Here is a 21923-nt window from a genome sequence, read left to right as displayed (position 1 = left end):
ACCTTGGGCAAGTCACATAATCTTTCTGTGCTACAGTTTTCCATCTGGTTGCCATTATGCCAGTCAAAATGATTTTATAGAAGCTAGGTCTCAAACCTGATTTCATTCTTTGAAATTAAAAATTTGATTTGATTAAAGTAACTGCATAGCTCTAATATATTTAGAGGTTTTTACTGCACAATTTACTGATTAAAAAATTAGGACTACACAATATCATTAGAGTACACATTAAGTGTATTAAGGACTAACAGATCTCAAAAAGCTGTCCTCAGTGGGGATGTCTGTAGTTGGAGTTCCACAGAGATTGGAACTAGGTTTGGTGCTATTCAACATTTTAATCAATGATCTGAAAGTAAATATAAAATCCCTGCTGATAAAATTTGCAGACCACACACATGCAAAGTTACAAATCTAGGAATGAAGACCATACTTACAGAATGGGGACTGCTTGTTGGAAAGCAGTGACTGGAAAGGATTTAGTGGACATGCGACTGAACATGAATTCCCAGTGGCAAAAAGGACTAATGCAATCCTTGGATGTATAAATGGTGGTAGTGAGTAGGAGTAGGGAGGTGATTTCACCTGTATATGTGGTATTGGTAAGGCTCATACTGCATACAGTTCTTGTGTCCACAATTTAAAAAGGATGTTGAAAAACTGGAGAGGTTGCAGAAATGGGCCACAAAAAATGATTTGAGAGATGGAGAAAATACATTTCAGTGAGAGACTTACAAATTCTATGAATCTGTAAGCTGGTCCTTTTCACTCTTTGTCTTGTCTATTTAGATGGTAAACGTTTTAGGACATGAACTGTCTAATGTGTGTATCCACAATGCCTAGCAAAATGCCTAATTTCAGGAGGGCTTTCTATGTGCCATAGTAATACTACTAATTTATATATTACATGTTTAGAATTACACTGTTATGAAAATAGAATTTAGTTTTAACTGAATGGTTTAGATCTTACAGAATGTATGATATAGGTTAGAGGACTCCTTTAGTCATTCATTTGCCAATTTTTTTTCCTTAGGACAAACCAGAGATTTGCTTTATGAAGGGTGCTTATGAACAAGTGATTAGGTACTGTACGACATATAACAGCAAGGGGCAGACCCTGCCTCTCACCCAACAACAGAGAGAGCAGTATCAGCAAGAGAAGATATCTATGGGTTCTGCAGGACTTAGGGGTAAGGTCACTCTAATGTACCATCTCTACAGCTTAATAAACCATTTAAATGTATTGCTGGACTCACTTCCTCAAAATAAGTACAACACGCAACTTTAGAGACCTTAGGAAAACTCTGAACTCAGCCTTTTCTCAGTTTTTGTTGTATTTACCACTTTCTTCAAATTAGATGTAGGTGTAAAACTGGCACTTGAGTTTAAGGTTTAAATAATAACAACATGACTGACTGGATGTTTGACATATTGTACCTCAGGCTTCAGAGATAACTCATCACCACTTATCAGTCATCTCTTTCAGCAAGAATTGGTATGAGGTTTTTTGGATGTGGGTAATCCCAGGTTCTCCCCTGTTTTCTCCTGTTTTCTTTCATCTCATATGTGAGATAGACACACACATTTGAGCCAGAGGATTGTGTGATGCTTCCTTGAACTAGTCAGCCTGACTTAATGTTTGTTAGGGGAGGCTGCTAGAGTTACTGCCATTGTTGCAGTCTGAGTACTCACAGGGAATGGACACGTCTTCGGGTGATGGTCCTACGTCTATTCCTATGGGGTACACCTGCGCACCATGCACTGGAGCATGGAATTTCTTCAGTACAGTGTCCCTTGATCCGCACGTGCACAATAGCTCTTCCCATGCTCCTGACCAAGGGTATAAGAGGCAGTATAGGTCAACGCCTCTCCAGTTCCTTCTTACTGCTGCATGACCTGAGTTGGAATCATGTCCTCCTTTTTGCTATTGCAGAACCTGTTCGGTTTTTTTTTAATTGTAAATAGTTTACATCTTAGCTTAAGAATTCTCGTTAGTATATAGTTTAGTACAGAATAGAATATTCCCCAGCTGGGTGGAAATTCTCCTGGTCCTTGGACTATCTGCATCTCCTGCCCTTCTCCACTCCTTCTCCATCAATGACAAGCATTGCTGGAGCATGTACTGTTTGGATGAGACTGCACTTAAAGATATATGTGCATCTGTAAGTCCTTCTTGTCCAGAACTAGAGAGGCCTGAGAGCTCTGACTGAAAGTTCCTGATGGAAGAAGTTACGAAGCGCTGTATGGACCTGGGGCCCTGTACATCAGCCTCAGCTGACCAACAGTGCCCCTCCAAGCACAAGCCTTGGAGTTGAGGCCTTAATATTGAAGCCCAAGGAGTTGTCACATAGAGCTCCTGATGAGAGTTACACTTGCATGAGCATAAAGACAGATCCCCCACAGCAGACTGTCCAAAAGAAAGTAGTTTCCTCCCCGAGTCTGTCCAGATCAAGTGAGATGTTGTTGTGTATGGAACTGGCTGTGCTGAAGACTCCCAGCTTGGAGGGTAAAGCATGGAAGAAAAGGGATCCGCCAGTTCTGATTGTGACTGTGGCACTGAGACACAAAGATAGATGTTCACCAGTCCCATCCATGAGTGCAGTTCCTATGCACTCCTCATCGGTCCTGTCTCGCTTATCCATCGACTGTCCAGCTGTGTCCTCTGAACTGGTCAGTTAGGCATCTCTACTGGAACTCCTCAGACTTGGGGCCATGATACCTTCCTCCCCTACCCCCAGTCTTCTCTCTGTTCAGGCCCTGCCCTCCTGAGAGACGTCCTTACTTCAGAGGAGGAACTAATACCATTTTCTGAGGCTCCATCTCCATCCACTGAGCTGGAGCTCCTCAGTACCGTTGGTACCGCCATTACAAACAGAACTGTCTTCTGACTCGGAGGAGTCAGAGGAGATAGATGCCCAGTATCTCCGTGAAGGCACAGGAGCCCTGGCAGACAGCTGAAACATTACTATTCCTCCAATTATGACCCGCCCAGCGACACCCAATATCGATTCCTGTGCGGGCCAACGCAGGCCAAAGGACACTTCCATTCCACAGCCTTCCCCACCACCAGAGATGGCGGAAAGAAGGGACTGAGGGGGTGTAGGGCTGGCAGCGCCTCATATACCTTGGCATGTGCGTGAGGCTCCAGGGGGTACTGGAACCGGCCCTACGGGAACTGCTAAGGGGAAAAAAGTTCCGGTAGCCGTGCATGGAGACATGCACTAACCTATAGTGGAATGGACATGAAACACATTCGAAGAACATCAGTTACTGGTACATAACCTTGTTTTCTTCAGTCTTGCTTCCTTGGGTGTTTGTATAAATGAAGACAAATACAATTTGTCACCCACAAGAACAATAATTTTTTTTAGAGGAGCATGACTGGATTCAATCTGTGTGAGAGCTTTTCCTCCTCGCAGATAGATCTTATGCGATGAGCAACCTGATCTCTCTCATTACCTGCAAACCTCATACTACAGTGCATAGGAGTCTCTCCTTATGAAACCACACAACCACATGCACCTATGTGACACCTTTTGCCAGACTCTGCTTGCAAGCTTGGCTCCACTCAAGGAATTGCATAGTTCAAAGTTGCCGTTCCCTCCAGAGTTCTCACTTCCCTTGCTTGGTGGTCCAACCTGAACAAAGTCCTGGTGGGGCCTCCCTTATAGGATGGGGTACTCACTGCCCAGAGTACCGTGACCCCACAAGAGGTCAGGCTACGTATAAACTCACTGGAGCTAAGAGCGGATTGCCTTCTTTCCCTCATGCGCTCACTCCACACACAAATGTCAGATCAACTCACCACTGTGGTCTATATAAACAGGGAGGAGTGAGAGCTCATCTCCTGTGCCTGGAAGCAATCAGACTTTGGTACTGGTGTTTCAGAAATTATATCTGCATACAGGCCACAGAACTCCCAGTTGTTCAGAACTCCCTGGCAGACAGACTAAGCAGAAGCTTCTCTGCAGACCATGGATGGGAGATCCCCAACATAGTCCTAATCACCATATTTGCACAGTGGGGAACTCTGCTATGGGATTTTGTGTCCCAGACAAACAGGAAACTTCCTATGTATTGCTCAGGGGATTGATAGGCCAAGACTCAGGAAGATACTGTCCTGGACAGACAACCTCAGATATGCCTTTCCTCTCATCCCTCTACTACTGCAAGTTATACTGAAGAGCTGGCGTAACAAAGCCATCGTTCACATACTAGTACCCTACTGCCCAAACAGTTCTGGTTCTCAGAACTCCTAATGATGATCATCCTACCACCATCAGGATCTGCCCATTTCAGGATCTCCTAGCTTAGGATGAGGGAAGTAACTCAGAACGGGGGAAGTCAAGCACCTCACCCCAAGTTCACTCTGCCTCATGGCCTGGTGTTTGGATGGGTGTCGGACATAGAATGCTGAAGCTCCACCCCATTCAGGAAATCCTTACCCAAAGCAAAAAGGATTCTGCTAGACTCAGCTACTTAGCTGAATGGCAGTACTTTTCAGCCTGGGCACATCGCCATTGACATGCACTTGATACTCTGAGGATTCCAGTTATCTTAACATTAAATCTTTAAGAAGAGAAGATAGTTTTAGTCCTCCATTCACTGCAAGAACACTTAGCAGCAGTTAGAATGTTCTTTCACCTGTTGGAGGAAGGCACTATCTTCACAGACTGGACCACAGTTCAATTTATGAAGGGCTTGATCAGAACCTTCCCACTGGTCTTTAAACTTATGCCTCAATGGGACCGTAGCCTTTTCCTTTCAACATTCACAGGCCTGCCTTTGAACTTCTGGGGACATGTGCTATGACTCATCTGTCCAGGAAGATGGCATTCTTAGTAGCCATCACTTCAGTGAGAAGGGTCAGTGAGCTGGGACCCATGATGGCAGACCCTCCTTATACAGTGTTTCACAGAGAGGTTTCCTTTAGGTTACACCACAAATTCCTCGCCAAGATTGTGTCTGAGTTCCTCATCAATCAGTCGGTACTTATCTTTGTTCTTCCCGAAACCCTATGGTGCTTCTGAGGAGAAGAGACTTCATTCTTCTGAAGTCAGGTGTGCCTTGGCATTCTACCTGCAGAGAACTAAACCCATTAGAAAATTCCCGAGACTTTCTTTTTTGCCGTGGCAGAAGGGTGCGAGGACAAGTCATATCCTCAGAGGGCTTCTAAATGCAAGACTGCTGTATAGTGGTTCCATCCATAGTTTCATGTTACACTGTGCTCTAACTCAAGCAGCAGTGGCGGATGCAGCCGTGGGAACAGCAGTACTACAAACATCTCTGCTACCAGTTTCCTCACACCCTCCTCCAGTCTGAAAACTGCTTGGTAGTCACACAATGAGGAATACCACATGGGGACTATCACTTGAAGAAGAAATGGAGATTACTTACTGTAACTGGAGGCTCTTCAAGGTGCGTGGTCCCTCTCTATTCCACTACCTATCCTCCATCCCCTCTGCTTCAGATCCGGTTGGATTGTGGTAAGAGGAGGCCCTGGAGAGGTGTTGACCCATGCTGCCTCCTTTCTCCTCGGCCAGGAGCATGAGGAGAGCTACTGAGCATGTGCAGGTCAACAGACACTGCTTTGAAGAAATTCCGGACTCAGGCTCATGGCATGCATGCTTACCCACATGTAGAATACAGATTGGGACCACACATCTTCAAGAACCTCCAGCACAGTAAGTAACCACAATTTCTTCATTTGTTTTCTTCTGTAGACCTCTAATTTGTCTGAGAAGATACAAATATTTAAATAAGGCTGCCTTTTGTTTTTATTTTTAACATAAGGATGATACAAAGGGGATAGAGGTGTCATACAGGAAACTTGCGGGCTGACATTCCATCATGATGGGGTCTTGCGAAGGGTCATGGGCATGGTATATTGACCTTTACTTTGTTTCACAGATTTAGTTTTATCTTGCTTACAGCACTTTAAAAAAAAAAAAAAAACATTTGTGGATTGAAATCATTCACCCTCTTTATATAAGCTGACAATATTTAATTTGTACTGATTGATCAGTTTATCTATCCTATATTGGTGCACTTAGTAAGCCCCTTATTCATATTAATATGAAAAACAGCAGTTGTGCACAATAATCAGATCCTGATATACCTTCCTCCAAATACCAAAAGCAATTATTATTTCATGTGGTAATGTCTATAGCTTCCTTTAAATCCTTTAAATAGGCATGCTTGGAAAGGGGTGTCTGTCCCTCCCCTCCCTCTCTTTGGAGGGGTGAGGCACCAAAAAGCATACCAAAAAATATCTAACAGCAATTACCATTTAGAGAATTGTGATCTGAGAGTGCTAGCACACTCACTTTCTACTGTAGCCTACTTACTGAATGAGGCCCCCATCCTACAAACATGCACATAATCATGTAGATTTCAATGAATAAAGTTACTCTCATGTGTTTTGCAGCATTGGGCCCTCTATCAATCATCCAGTGTTTTCAAATAAAAATTTGAATAATATCCTTTTAGAAAATATATTGTGTGTGTGTGTGACACACACATTTTGGAAGGTAGGGGCTGTTAAAATGTATTGTGCTGGTTGGTTAGTTAACCTTTTAAAACTAAACATAATTTAACTTATTTTTCTCTTGTTTTTTTTAAAGTTCTGGCATTAGCCTCTGGCCCTGAGCTGGGACAGCTGACTTTTTTGGGGCTGGTGGGAATAATTGATCCGCCAAGGACTGGTGTAAAAGAAGCTGTCACTACACTTATTGCTTCAGGAGTAGCAATAAAAATGGTTACTGGAGATTCACAGGAAACTGCGGTTGCTATTGGTATGAATAGACCTCTTCCTCACGTTTTTGACTTGTTGGATACTATTAACTACCTTGTTGTTTTGTTACTCTAAAATAGTTCATATGGCTAAGGTAGCACACATTAAAAATTTTCAAGTAAGGTTTTGTGAAATTTACAAATGTATAGACTGTACACAGTTTGCATTTTAGTAGACATAAGGTTGTCAAACATGATGTAACAGGAAAATGTCGTTTAAATTGATTATTCTTTTCAACTGTAGTCTGAAAATGTACACCTAAGATTTGCTATAATTGAGACAATTTTGGTTTAGTTTAGTTGGGTTTTTTCTGTCTAGCAGTAGTGCATACTCAAATCAATTTCACAGGTCATTTTTGTATAGTTTTTGCTATCTGAGGGGCCTTTCAGATAGCAACAAGGGAGAACCAAACACTTAGGAAAACTGGCCCTGGTTACCGAGGGCAGGTATGGTACCAGAAATTATTTCCAATAATTTTTGTATATGTAACTGGATTTCAAGTTGAAAATATCTTTTGTTTTAAACTTTGAACAAGTTACTTAGCTAAACTTCTACACTTGATCTTACTGGTTTACAGAGGAGCTTGTCACAAAGGGGATTCTGTGTGTGGGGGTGATCATGCAGCTTGTAACAGGAGTTACATTAGATTGAAATTTCACTTCTTTGTCTGAATATTTTCTTTTTTCCCCACACAGTTAAAATAGCCTATTTTTATGATCCCATCCTTTCTCTTCCTGTTCTAATCCATTTGTTAATTTCCTATTCCTTTTTTTTTATTGTAAGCTCTTTGGGGCAGGGACTGTCATTTGCTATGTTTTGACAGCACCTAACACAATGGGGTACTGACCCTCTCAAAGCAAATATAAACATTAATCAGGATAGACTTCATGACATGTTTTTGTTATTTCTCAAGAGTTCAGGTAACTATTCCAGTTTATTGAGTCCATAATTGAGTTATGACGCTTCTAGAGTGAATGTACATACACCAAATTTTATAAGGCAGAACAGAATAGATGCACAAAATAATCTTGTATTTCATATACTAGAAAAACTGGTGGTCTGTTAAATCACTGTCTCCATTTTTTTTTCTTTCCAGCTAGTCGCCTTGGATTATATTCAAAAAATTCACAATCAGTCTCCGGAGAAGAAATAGATGCTTTGGATATTCAACAGCTTTCACAAATAGCACCAAAAGTTAGTAAAACCCTCCATCACTAATTACAGTAATAAAAGGAGGTAGCCTAATTTGTGAGAAGCATTCTTATTTATGAAGAGCTAAACAGCAGTATTTCCTAAGAAACTAACAAGATGGTTTTAATAGAAATTGAGGATGCAGTAAATTATCAAAAGCAAAACCCTCTAATTTAGGAACATGGAAACTGTCGTAGCAGATCAGGCTGTCCACTTAATCTGACCATGTCCAGATGTTTCAAAAGAAGGTGCAAGAAACTCTGTCGTGGGTAGTTAGGGAATAGCTTGTCCCAAATTTTGTCTTGATTCTCTCAATTAGAGGCTGGCATATGACCTGAAGTATCTCTTCCAAACCTTTGGGTTTTTTAAACCTTACTAATGTAACTTTGGATGTTTTCATGATCTGTATAATCAATTTTTTGAATCCTGCTAATCTCTTAGCATTTGATACCTTGCGGCAATGAGTTACAACCAGTTAATGATGCATTGTGAGAGGTTTCCTTTAATAGACATTTTCAATTTCATTGAATGTTCTCTTCATCTTTTCCCATGAAACAAGAAGAATAGAAGTTCCCAATCAAGCTTGTATATACTCTTGTCATGTCTCTACCTATTCACCACCTCTAAACTGTGCCAGTCTTTTTAGTCTCTTCTTATGGAAAATTCTCCATGCCTTTAGTTTTAATCAATCCCTGAACTCCCTCTAACAAACCAGTTATTTGGAAAGGACTGTGTGCTTGTTTGACTGATGAAGAATCTCATTTGGTTTACTAATTAAAAATTAAAACTAAAAGACAAAGTTAACTTGAGGCTCGAACTTGATTCTTTCATACCTTGTATTCCAAAATATTGCATCATTTACAAAAGAATGGCAGTCTGCAAAAATGAGGACTGCAATATTCTTAAAATCTGTGACCTTCAATGAAATAGGCTAACATCTAATCTGATTAATGTAAACATAGCTCCCTAGATGCTCCTACTTTAAAGATAATGATATGGGGATGTAGTTTGGCATTCAAAGTGTTTTTGTATCATCTAATCTTGCAGTATCAATTTCAGCTCTTAATTTCTGAAGGTTTCAACGTTCATTCTCTATGCACTTCCTTAATAGGTTGCAGTGTTTTACAGAGCCAGTCCCAGACATAAATTGAAAATCATAAAGGTATGTTTTTCTAGAAGTAGTAGTGCAGGACAACTGCAATAGACATTATTTTATAATGATGCATTTACTACTAATGTAATATAACAGGTTAAAATATGTCAGAATGAAATAAGTTTGAAATGTTTTTGGTTGTGAAACAAAAATTTATTGGGAAGGAAGAGAAGTTGGGAAACCTCACAGTGCCCAGCAGAGAGACTACATGCAGCTGCTGTTGGACAATGCAACACTTTTTCAGATGCCAGAGGCCCAATTGAGTTTGTGTCGCACTGCAGTTGAATTGACTAGAAATTTATGGGAATCCATATTTCTGCTGCATCTCAGAGCTGAATGAAAAGGCATGAATGTCAAGCCACTTCTGAGATAATGTTTCAATTCTGAAGCTAAGAAAATGGCCCAAGTGATACAGAAAAGAAGAAAAGTGAAGAGTGACTACAAAATAGAGATGTTCTCAAGATTATAACCAGCACAAGCAAAAGAGCAAAGATGAGAGAGAAATCAAATGTTAAGGAACCTTTGGAATGTAATGAGAGAAATGCAGGAGAAAACAGTGTTAAAGCGCGTGAAGAAATCCATGTGTTTATATTTATTTACTCTTTTTGATTATTTCTTAAATACAACTTTTGGACACGCTCTCACTTCTCTACAAGCCTAGGTTTTTAGCTAGTCTTCCTGGATAGGAGTACAGTAACTAAGATTCAAGTGTGATTTTTTATTTTAAGGGATAAATCACATATAAGAGCTCACTTAAATGGAAACATAATACCACTTTTATAGTTAGATTACATGATCTAAGATAGAAAAAACATTGCCTTAAACAAATCCTTTCCTTTTTTGTAGTCCCTACAAAATAATGGTGCAGTAGTAGCTATGACGGGAGATGGAGTGAATGATGCTGTAGCTCTGAAGGCGGCAGATATTGGAGTGGCAATGGGGCAGACTGGAACAGATGTTTGTAAGGAAGCAGCAGATATGATCCTAGTGGATGATGATTTTCAGACAATAATGTAAGTTTTTGGTTTCCACAAACACTTGTTGATTTCCTAATGCTTATTTTATTTAGCATTCACTTTTTTACCTATCCCCTCAGTTAACTATATTGTGCAAAAGGATACTTTCTTCTTAGTTGTAAACTTAGCTTCAGTTAACATACGAGTTCCTGTGCATAGCCTAAGAAAATTGATCTTTAGTGCTGATTAACTTGTCCTGCAGTCTAAGAACCATTAATGCCTTTATTCACGCCGTTATTTTCTTAGGTTCTAAATAAGCTTCTTTATTATCAAGGTACCTTTCATAAGCACTTGGGCAGCTTGTCAGCAAGAGTATATAGACTTCTATTGAGGGAGTTGTGGGGGATGAAGAGGTCTCTTAGATGCCCATTGGTACTAGAAACTATTTAAGCCCTTAGGCCTAGTCAACACTGAACTTTTTTTCCACTTAACACTTTACCGTTACTTTAGTGGTGGTAACTAGGAGTGCAGTGCAGACACATCATCACATTAACTATTGTCATCTGAACTGCTCTGAGCAAGGGTAGACCACGCTGGGATTATATGTATTTATAAAACAAATGTCTGATCTGTAGTAATGCTACAATAAGTGGAGCTGCAGTGATGGGAAACTGAAAGAGAAGCCTAGTGTAGGCACAGTTAGCTTGAATATAAGAAATGTTTAAACTTCTATATCCTGCGTTCAGATAAATCAAGTTGTACCTGCTGACGTTGGATTCCTTACTCCAAGAAGGAACAAAAATATCATAATAAAAGTAGTTGTCAATTGTAGCTTCTAAAACAATGTTTAATGTGGGTCATTGTTTTGTAGTCATATTCCTACAAAACTTTGTTAGTTGAAAAGAACAGCGATGGTATTTTGGCTGTTTTAAAAACCATAAATAAACACAAGATAGATGAGTCTCCAGCCCCATTCAAATGGAGCATGGGGATGTTTGACATCTCCTCTTGAAGGAAATTAATCTCACACACACATCCTTGTAGTATAGCTGGAGTACACTCTGTTGCACTACACTAATATTTCTGCCACTGCCTACCTAACTCTACCTTCCAGCTGGCATAACCATCTCTAATTTTCATCCTTCCTATTCCTAGTCTGTGCTTCTGATTTCCATCTTCTCACCCATATTGAACTTTTCTTTAAGATTAAACTGTTTTGTAAAACTGAACTTTCATTGTGTGGGGAAAAAATAGAACAGGAGAATTTCAGAACATTCCTCTTGGGCTTTGGCCAACTTTTGCATAAATGACACACATCAGCTTTTACAAATATATATTCATACTCATAAATTCCAAGGCCAGAAGGAACCATTGTGATCATATGGTATGATCTCCTGTACAACATAGGCCATAGAACTTTGCCAAAATAATTCCTAGAGCATATCTTTTAGAGAAACATCCAATATTAAGGATTTTAATCTTTCTTTTATTTATAAAAAGAAACAAATTATTGAAATGTCTATAGATAAAAACATTTGCAGGCACTACCATCTCTCTGTAACTAATTGATTGATCATCCTTTTTGTGTTTGTTTGCTTGTATTCATTCAGACAAGAATAGAGATATTGTCCTATTTAGATAGGAGCCCTGGAGTCCAACATAGTTTATCTAATCTACAGTATATATTAATAACTCCACAACTAGCCTTATAAATTTCAAATCGGTTAACTTCGTTATGCTCTAACCCTTAAATTCTGAAACTGATCCCTCTGAAACTCCTCAAGCTGATTATTCCTTAAAAGAATATATTTTGATTTAGCCACATAGTATCAGGAAATTCTAGTGTCTTGTGAAAATGGTTTAAAGGCGGCTCTTCAAGATTGGGTATTAAGGTGATCTCTTTTTAAATTATATCCTCTTATTTTGAAAGTCCAGTTATAGCAGCGCTGGAATGAGAAACTTAATATGATTAAATTAGTAATAACAGAAAACTAAGAAGCATGATTATAATTGCCGAAGTGTACCAGAAAACATTTTGTGAAATTTGACAGCTACTTAAAATATAACTACATCTGTTGGAATTCCCCCTTTTTAGCATAGTTTAACAATATTTTAAGATTTTTCTACATTACCTTCATTGGTTTATCTGTATAATTATTATGTGTTTTTGTAATTGCAGGTCTGCAATTGAAGAGGGTAAAGGAATTTATAACAACATAAAAAATTTTGTTAGATTTCAACTAAGCACGTAAGTTTGCAATGTCATTGCCAATGTCAGAAGCATCCAATTACACTAAATAAGTTTTTTCATAAAAATTGCACAGACACTTATGTGATAAATATTAGTGTAGCATCTAAAGGATTGGTAGTGATATGCACTAAGTTAGAAGGCACATTGATCATTATTGTGAAAGTTTCCTAATCAATCATTTTTTTTCCATTTTACTATTAGTATTTACTTAGGATGACTGACTTCTGTCAGTTTTTAAAAATAGCATAATAACCAATATTCTGACATCTTGACAAACACCCCCCTTCCCCCCCAAGATGGAAAGGAATTATTTGATCAGAGTGGCAGGATAATGGCTACCTACAGGGCTGGGGTAGTCAATAGGTGGCCTATGGTCCAAATGCAGACCTCCAGAGACTTCAACTCTTCGCCAGGGGACTTCAGCTGGATTTTAAGCTATTTGTGGGGCTGACATCAAGTGGAACAATGGTTGAATTAGCTCAGTCACAATCTGAAATGGCACCCCTAGGTCACAGACCTTGCAATTAAAATGTCCACAATTCTACCTAAGCTACGGAAGGGTGCATATTTCCTGTCTATCTTGGAGCAACTTCATCTGATTGGCTGGCTGCTTTTTTTCCCTTGCTGCCAATCAGGGCTGCTGCAGGAAGCAGATGATGCTCTCTGTCCTTGCCCCTGAGCAGACACCATTCTTACAGGAGACAGGAAGGAGAAGAAAAAGTTCAGTGGCTTGTGGCAGCTCTGTGCTTTCCTTCTCTTACTCTTATGACAAGGGGAGGGTTCTTGTGGGTCTCCTTCTCTTCTCCCTTTCTACACCCCTTCTCTTTGGCCTGTGTGCGTGTGGGGAGGTGGTGAAGAGTCCCAGGAACTGCAGAAGGAGCAAAGGTGAGCCAAGTTAATCTCACCTCCGGTGCTTTTGACGTTTAACAGCACTGTGTTTAAACATGGCAGCAAAACAAGGAAAGCTGACATAAAAAACTGTTCATTTAAAGAAGAATGGACTGATGCTTACTGTTTTATTTTGCCACAATATCCAAAGGGTCGACTAGTATGTTTAATTTGTACAGTGACTGTGGCTGTTAAAGGTGGGAACATCAAACGGCACCACGAAACGAAGCAAATGGATTTTGACCACAAATATCCACTGGGCTCCCTTTTAAGATCAGTCAAGATCACTTCATTAAAGAATGCATATTTTCAGAGCACAAATATTATTTCAGAGGCTACTTTTTGCTCAGAAAAAGGCAACTGAAGCTTCATTGAGATGTGTGTGGGCAAGAGTAAAACAGAGGAAATCTTTTACGGACGCATTGGTTATTAAGTAGTGTGTGGTTACTTCAGCTGAAACCCTTCTTGCAGAGAAGAAAGACATTGTTGATGCTTTCAGACAACTGACACTCTCAGACACAGCAGCTATTAGGCACGCTGAGATGGTGGCACAGGGCATTTTCAAGCAGTTTTGTGAGAAACTGAAAATTTGGAAAATTTTCCATGTCAGTGGACAAATCCTGAGATATCAGGGAGACAGTGCAGCTAGCGCTGTATGTCCATTTTTTTGATGGAGAGAAAGTTGGGGAAGATTGGTTGTCCCTTATAACAATTGCACGATGGGTGAGGATTTGTATAATTCTGTTCAGACTGCTTTGTCTAATGAAGGTTTTGACATGACTTAGATTCAACAGATGGAGCTCTTGCCATGATTGGTACTCACTGAGGGTTTGTGGAATGCCTGGAAGATCTGAACCCCAGTTTGATTTTCTATCATTGTGTAATCCATCAGACTGCACTTTATGTAAAGCTTAGCGATGAGTATGCTAATGTAATGTCAGTGGTGATTAAATTTGTCAGCTTCCTTTGGTCCAAGTCATCACTGCAACACAGACAGTTCAAAAGCTTTCTTTCAGAAGCATCTGCCAATTACGATATCCTGTTAGTTCATAATGACATCTGCTGGCTGAGCAGAGGGCAGGTACTAAGAAGGCTCAGGGAAATTCGAGTTCACATGGAAGAATATCTGCATAACATTCCAGGGAAAAGGCAGAAGAGCTACTCCCATGTTTGAGGCATGAGCATCCTGGCCACCTTAGTTGATTTAACAGGCCACGTAAATGATTTCAACTTAAAGCTACAGTGGTGAAAACACAATGTAGTGGGTCTCCACAGCAGTGTCACTTCATTTCAAAACAAGCTGAGTCTCTTCAAAAGTGATTTGGAAACTGGGGAGATGCTGCATTTCCCAATGCTACTAAGCTGCTGGGACACTGCAGACATGACTCAGATGCTATCATCTCTGGACAGGCTTCTTCAAAACTTCAAGCATAGGTTTCAAGAGTTTGAAAGTGTTAGACATCTTCCTGTTCATAAAGAACCCATTTCTGGTACAAGCAGATGGCATTTGGTGTGATCAAGCAAAATCATCCTTTCCAGGTGTTGAAAAAGCAAAACTACAGTTGGGGCTTACTGATTTACAAGCCTATGAAGTTTCAGTGTGCCACACCGAAAGCACTTCATCTGAAACGTTCTAGACAACCCTTGTGCTGGATTCCATGTATCCAACTTGAGGAAGGTGACATTTAACATTTTGACTGTTTGGTCCGACACACGTTTGAGAGTCAGCATTCTCAACAATGAACAACATTAAATCATATAATCACTCTGTTCAGACTGATAATCATCTGTGCAATTGCCTCAGTCTTGCCTTGACTGAACTCATTCCACACTTCAAGACAGAGGACCTGTCACTTTTCCCACTGATGGAGAGTAGTATAATTATACACTATTCACAAATATTTTATTCTAAATTTGTATTGCTGTATAAAATTACATCTTCAATATTGATACTATTTTAACAGACTTCACAGTAATTATTCATGATTCTTTTGCTTATACACATAGATTTGTTGTTGGAAAAACTTCAATCATAAGAGTTCATGTGTACGAAGTGTCAGTTTGAAAGAAAACACTTGTTAAATCACAAAAGGCTTGAAAGCTTCGAATGTCTGTCATATATGTATATGTCTACAATAATTTTATTTGACAAAACATATTAAAAACAAAACAGTTGTCCGAAAGTGGTTTTAATGCTAATATTTGCATCTATTTGACAGTTTATCTATGTATTTTCTCAGTTTCAGATGTAATTTATGACATCTTTCTTGGAGATTATTTTTAGGTTATACAGTGGTTTGATTTTGATTTTTCATTAATGCACTAAAAATATAAGCAATAACTTAGAGTACATTACAGAGCATTGTATGTGTTTGTTGAACAGAGGCACTTACGGTGTGAAAAATGTTTCTCTGGAATTTGGATCTTGACTTTACCTTAATCAAGAAATTTGGACCTTGACAAAAAAAATATTTGACTTACTCCTGCTACAAGGTCATGGTTGGAGAGGTGCATTTCCTCTAGCACACAATGCCCCTTCCTTTCTCCCTGCCTAGAATACATGTAACAATCATGTGGGAGCTGGTAAGACTGGAATAGAGCTCGACCTCCACTGTGCATCCACATGCCAATATGGGGGGATGAGTCAGTGGCTGCCACCAGCCAACCCCTATTCCCTTTGAGTATAAGTATTACTGGACACACTTCAGTGATTCTTGGTGCTGAAAACTACATTGCCCTCCCTATTCTATAGGTAGTTTAGTTATAAGACCTTCGTTTCCAGGCTTGCTGTGGGCCTAACCTATCACCTTTTGGGTTCAAGAAAGAATTTTTTCCCTCTGGGCAAGAATGGCAAGATGCCCAGTGGGTTTATCTACCTCACAGTGTTCTGCAGGCGAGGATAACCAGGATAAGACAACTCCGATTATTTTTGTGTTGCATTAATATAAAATACAAAACTTCCATATTTTAAACATAATCTGTTTTGATCAGATTAATCTGTTAAGTGGCCACCCTGCTTTGCCTTGCAAAGTTAGGGTTAGTCTTAGTACTTGATTTAAAAGTTATCTAAACCTAACATACCTAATTTTCAGCGCTTGCAGTGTTGAATACAAAGTATTATCAACTAATCTTCAGAAATGTGCCATGCTGACAATTATAAAATGTCTTCTCTCAACAGGAGTATAGCTGCATTGACTTTAATCTCACTGGCTACGTTAATGAATTTACCTAATCCTCTAAATGCCATGCAGATCTTGTGGATCAATATTATCATGGATGGACCTCCAGCTCAAAGGTAAAATATTATTTTCACCTCCTCATGGAGTTTGATTCCAGCAAGATAAACAAATACCATGATCTTTTCAGAAAAGAACAACTTCCTATGTGTGTAACTTGTGAAGTGCATCTCAAACTTCTTTAGTGACCTTTTAATGGGTACGTCTAAAAACTGTGAGCATATCTTTTACTGGTGCAACATTGCTACATATTGTTGTGATCAGGGTGTATAGAGAGTGCCAGTAAGGAAAATCATGACACTTTAAACTGCAGTGTCTCCCATATGCTGATGACAGTTGACTTATCATTTCTTTCCCACCAAATCCAGTTTCTGGTGCTTCACTGCTTTCCATATGCCCTGTTGAGAAAGGGACCAGGATAAAAATGAGCTGGCCACAACTTAACCATCATAAGGGAGAAGTAATACTTTGCTCCTGACTGTTTTTGGTTGGTTAATCTGAATGTTCCTTTGGTCTGCTTGAGTTTGGTGGCCTCCACAATGTAAAGCTCATCCTTTTATTCCGATTCTTATTTAATGAGTGATCTATTGAGGTTCTGATAACACTAGTTGAGAATTCTGTCTGTGACACTTCAGGTACCATACAGATAGATGTATTGCTTCAGAGAAGAGGGATTTTGTTTTCAGAAGGACATGGATTCTTCCTATAGAACAAGGGTGGTAGCAACTTCCTTGACAGGGCCTGGACTGTGGCTTTCCTAAGTTGAGGCAGTGACCCCTTCCATTGTCGTTCTCCCGAGGTTAGATGCAGCATTCCATGGGCTACCCAGTCAGACCTAGTTTTGAAGGGATCTAAGAAGAGTTCTGCATGATGATCATGATGTCTGAGTTTACAGCTTATAGTACTTCTAAAAGTGTGTACCAGGGAAGAATCAGTGAAAAGTGACTGCTCTGGGGACACACTTTGCAACAAGTTCCTCTTCGATTGAGTAATGTGTCCCCTTATAGGGGGAAGAGAAAAGAGTACAGTCCATTACTTCCAGATTAGGGGAGTTCAGGTGTTCGATACACAGGTTAAGAGAATATCTTTTTATGCTACTGTGTATGTGTGGCCTATATTATTTGTTTAGATTTTTTAGAAAGTACATAGGAGCTATGGTGATGAGACTATAGAAGACTATAACATGCATGTGATGCAGGAAAATACTACATTAAGTTACAGTGCATCTGTACAACTCAAATACTGCATAGCACTTAATGTGGAATAGCAAGTACTCATATGCAGGAGAAGACTTTTGTTTATAGATTAAGGTCATTCTCTTTCTGATTTAAATCAGAAGTGTAGTGAATAAATCTTAGTGTGATTAAAAAAAATCTAGAATTCTAAAAAGTTTTGCTTTATTTTTTTTTAAAGCCTGGGAGTGGAACCTGTGGATAAAGATGTTATTCGGAAACCCCCAAGAAACTTGAATGACAGCATTTTGACCAAAAACTTGATTGTTAAAATACTAATTTCATCAATAATTATTGTGTTTGGGACACTGTTTGTCTTCTGGAGAGAGGTATGAAAAATGGACAAATGTTAAAGCAATAATTGAGACTTTACTTATAGCACAAATCCTATTAATATAAGAGGTTAAATTAGAAATGTGCATACATTTTGAATTTTTAGTGACTGGAAATCATTCTATCCGAAATTGTATGCTTGGCAGCTAGATCATAGGGAAGAAATTTCAAGGAGGTTGTTGAAAGAGTGGGCTATAATATTAATAGGGATGGTATTATAACTAGATTTTCTTCAGGTAGTGTCTGTGGATGCTCCACTTCATGTGTACATGCACCTCTCAAGCCTTTTAATTGGAGATTTTCCATTAGCAGTGTTTGTTTGGCTTGCACATATGTACTATGCTGCTACATGCTACGCCCCAAGCTTACATAGGGATGTGTGAGTTCCTTCGCAACTACCTTGGACTGAGACAGGGCTTTAGCATATCCACCTTGAGTGAGCCTTTGTTATCTTGTTTACAGTTTTGTATGGTGGTGGTTTTGTCTAGCATTAGCTTAGTGTGCTTATGTGTTAGTGATATAGTCGTGAAAGGACTGATGTGACTCTTCCTCTCTTCTGGGAGCCGCCTTCTCGTAGCAGGGCATGCCTGGCTCGCCAGGTTGTAAATGCTGCTGCTTCTGCCTATTCCTGTTAGTGATGGCCACTCTAAGCATGTCTGTTGCTTGGGGAGTCACACATCCAAGAAGTACAACTTCTGCCTGGCCCTCTAATCCAGGGCAAGGAAGGACACGGGGAGATTAAATTGAGATTGTTGATGGAGTTCTCTCTTCAACCAGTTTCTGAGTCAGGTTAGGAGACTCCCTTTTTTTCCCCCATACATCTGTCACCAAACAGATTTGGTGCCTTCAACACTGGCACAGCTATCCCCTAAGAAAGAAAAGGCTATGGAGGCTTCTGGGAAAAAGTGGACTCTCATTTTAAGGAGCCAGCTCCAAAAAGGCCCTGGTCCCATGTGAGATCCATGGTCTTAGAAGCTTTGACTTTTCTTCTGGTAACAATGGAAAGCCCCAGAGCTTGAAGGAGAAACATGACCCCAACAGAACCTCAGTAACATCTACAGGGGGCAAGGAGGGCTAGCATAACCACTTTGGACTGGTACCATCTGGTATAGCTCTGCTGTTGGTACCTAACCATTTAGCACCCGCGGTACTGATCAAACAGTGGCGCCAGGCACCATGAGCACCTGCATCAGTATGGTCCCAATTGATAGTACCAGCATGTTTAGCTACTGTGTTGGCCCCTACTCAATACAAGAATTCAGGTACTCCTAAGGACCAGTCTGTGATGAATGAACCAGATTTCCTGCTGCATCATGGTTACTAAGCATCCCTCAGTACTGAGACCCCAGTCTCCAGTTTACATTGCCTCTGGTACTTCAGGACTCTACACACTTTTCTGTGGGTGTTCCCACATTGGAGGATATTGAGGCAGATGGAGACTGCCCTCTATGGAAATAGAAAGTGATTTCCTTTTCCTGTATGTATATATAGGAACCCATTCTTTGATTGTCATAGGAATATCCTTGTGCTCAGCAGCAAGGATGGTGGAACCATCCCCACTTTGGTTATGGGCTCCCCAATGGCCATGCTGGGATCCCTGAGCTGTTTATCAGTAGCAGTTTGCCAAACCACTGGCCCAGTCTCATAAGGAGTCTAGAGTTGTACAATTCTCTCCTTTCTAACTAGTCCCCCCCCCACCCTTCCCACAAGAGGAGAGATGTTTGAAGAGCAGGAGGCTAGGGTGGATAAAGAGGCCACCCCTCAAAACACCTAATTCATCCTCCATCTCCAGACGAGACCGTTCTTCTTCAAGGGCACTTCCAATGGAGTTGGCTCTTAGACCGGCATCCGAGCCGGGTCATTCAGACACAGCGCTGAGTACATCGGCATCGGTGTGGAGCGCCCCTCTGGCACCGTGGTGTTCCTGGCACTGATCATCTTCCCTGGTGCCAAAGAAGCAGCATAGGAAGACACATGCTGGGAGAGGGCACTCCACTGACACTGAGGAGGGACAAAAAGGACACAGAAGATGAGGACCGTGTCATCGGCTGTCTTGATGAGAAGAGCTTCAAGGCTTCAGTCATTTGGCCTGTCCTTGGAAGTCCAACAATTGACTCCCATTCGGCAGTGCAGCTCTATTCGCAGAAGAAACGGATCAAAGGCTGCACGGTTTAAAGGACTCCAGAGCCGCACTCCGCTTTTGGGTCTCTGCACCCCGTCAATCTCTAGAGGACACTTTAGGCCTCAACAGCCTCAGAAATTTGGGGGCCAGGACAGGAGTATGCCCTACAGAAAGAAAAATAGGGTTTATAAGAGACGCTAGGGTCAAGCTCATTATGCCACCTCTCGCTCAGGCTTGAGCCTCTACCCTCCTGGGGGTAGACTGCACTTCTGAAGTGCACCCAGGGGTGACCTCTCAGCCTTTACCAGGATCCAACCTTCCCTTTATTTTCGGACTGTCTTGCACACTTCTCTCCTGGCCTGAACTTCAATAACAAAGGACCAATGGGAGTTAAGAACTGTAGCGGTCGGATATACCATCCAGTTCGTTTCACTTCCACCTTCCCATCTCTGTCCCTCTTCAGGGACCCTTCTCATGAGCAACTTCTCATCTAGGAGGGGCAACCCCTCTGATGGGAGGGTGCCATAGAGGAAGTTTCCTAAGAGCGGAGAGGGAAGGGGTTCTACTCCTGCTACTTTCTGATCCCACAGGCCAGAGGAGGCTTGCAGCCCATTCTGGACCTGCGTTGCCTCAACAAGTAGCTGAAGAAGTTGAAGTTTCGCATGGTCTCTCTGGCCTCCATCATCCTCTCCATGGATCCTGGTAACAGGTATGCCGCCCTCTACTTAAAGGACGCATACTTCCATATTTCTATCCTTTGGGGCCACAGAAGATTCCTACAGTTCATAGTCTGGAAGAAGCACTACCAGTTCACAGTACTTCCCTTTGGCCTATCAACAGTGTGAAGGGTGTTCACAAAAAGCATGGTAATGGTTGCAGCCTACCTCAAATTATGGGGCTTCCAGGTCATCTCTTACTTTGACTGGGTCATCAAGGGTCACTCAAAAGCCCAAGTCCAACACAGCATCATTGTTTTACATGCCACTTGTCAAGCAGTGGGCCTGTTGATAAATGAACAAAAATCAGCATTGGTACGATACAGAAGATAGTTCATTGGGGCAGTCCTTGACTCTACCCAAGGCAGAGTGCTCCTACCTGAGGCCAGATTCTTCACCATATCGGAGCTTATAGCTCATATCACAGCTCACTTCTTCACCCCGGCATGAGTATGCCTCAGGCGGTTAGGGCACATGGCAGCATGCACCTATGTGGTCCAGCACATGAGGTTACACCTCAGACCTCTGTAGATGTAGCTGGTGTTGGTTTACTCCCCAGTCAGGCACCATTCGGACATAGTCCTCAGGATCCCTCCATCAATACTTAGCTCCCTAGCACGGTGATTGAACCCTCATTATGTGTCAAAGGGGGTCCTCTTTCTGGCCCTGTAGCTGACACTGTCCCTGGTATCGGATGCTTCACATTTAGGGTGGGGGTCCATCTCAGAACCCAAGGCCTCTGGTCCAAGGAGGAGCTGGCATTACATATAAATGTCAGGGAGCTCAGGGAGATCCAACTGGCCTGAGAGGAGTTCCTTCCCCAGTTATCCAGTAAGATGTAGTGCAAGTGATGGCAGAGAACATTTCTTCTGTGTATTACATCAACAAGCAAGGAGGGAGCGCAGTCCTCTGCCAAAAGGCCCTCCACCTATGGGACTTCTCCATGGGGTGTGCTATCTACTTAGAGGCCGCACACCTCCTAGGGGTCCTCCATAAAGATCAAGAGGGACATAGCATGAGTCATCTTGATAGCTGTGGCATGGCCTCTCCAGCAC

General features: G+C 41.1%; 1 protein-coding gene across 6 annotated transcripts in view; it reads left to right on the top strand.

Annotated features, from left to right (window-relative positions):
* ATP2C1 (ATPase secretory pathway Ca2+ transporting 1) overlaps positions 1–21923 on the top strand; it is a 132352-nt gene that overhangs the window by 85384 nt on the left and 25045 nt on the right. For all 6 annotated transcript variants that reach the window (XM_067561786.1, XM_067561792.1, XM_067561788.1 and 3 more), the window contains 8 exons: positions 1031–1187; positions 6621–6791; positions 7887–7984; positions 9093–9143; positions 9981–10147; positions 12270–12338; positions 16408–16524; positions 17879–18026. In XM_067561786.1, coding sequence (XP_067417887.1) covers positions 1031–1187; positions 6621–6791; positions 7887–7984; positions 9093–9143; positions 9981–10147; positions 12270–12338; positions 16408–16524; positions 17879–18026 — 978 coding nt within the window. The remainder of the gene's footprint in view (positions 1–1030; positions 1188–6620; positions 6792–7886; positions 7985–9092; positions 9144–9980; positions 10148–12269; positions 12339–16407; positions 16525–17878; positions 18027–21923) is intronic.

This window comes from Emydura macquarii, unplaced genomic scaffold, assembly GCF_026122565.2.
Source record: "Emydura macquarii macquarii isolate MOO-44397 ecotype Brisbane River unplaced genomic scaffold, CSIRO-AGI_Emac_v2 contig_2422, whole genome shotgun sequence".
NCBI lineage: Eukaryota > Metazoa > Chordata > Testudines > Chelidae > Emydura > Emydura macquarii.
The sequence above is the reverse complement of the archived record's forward strand: the minus strand, read 5'-3'. Positions and strand labels throughout refer to the sequence as shown.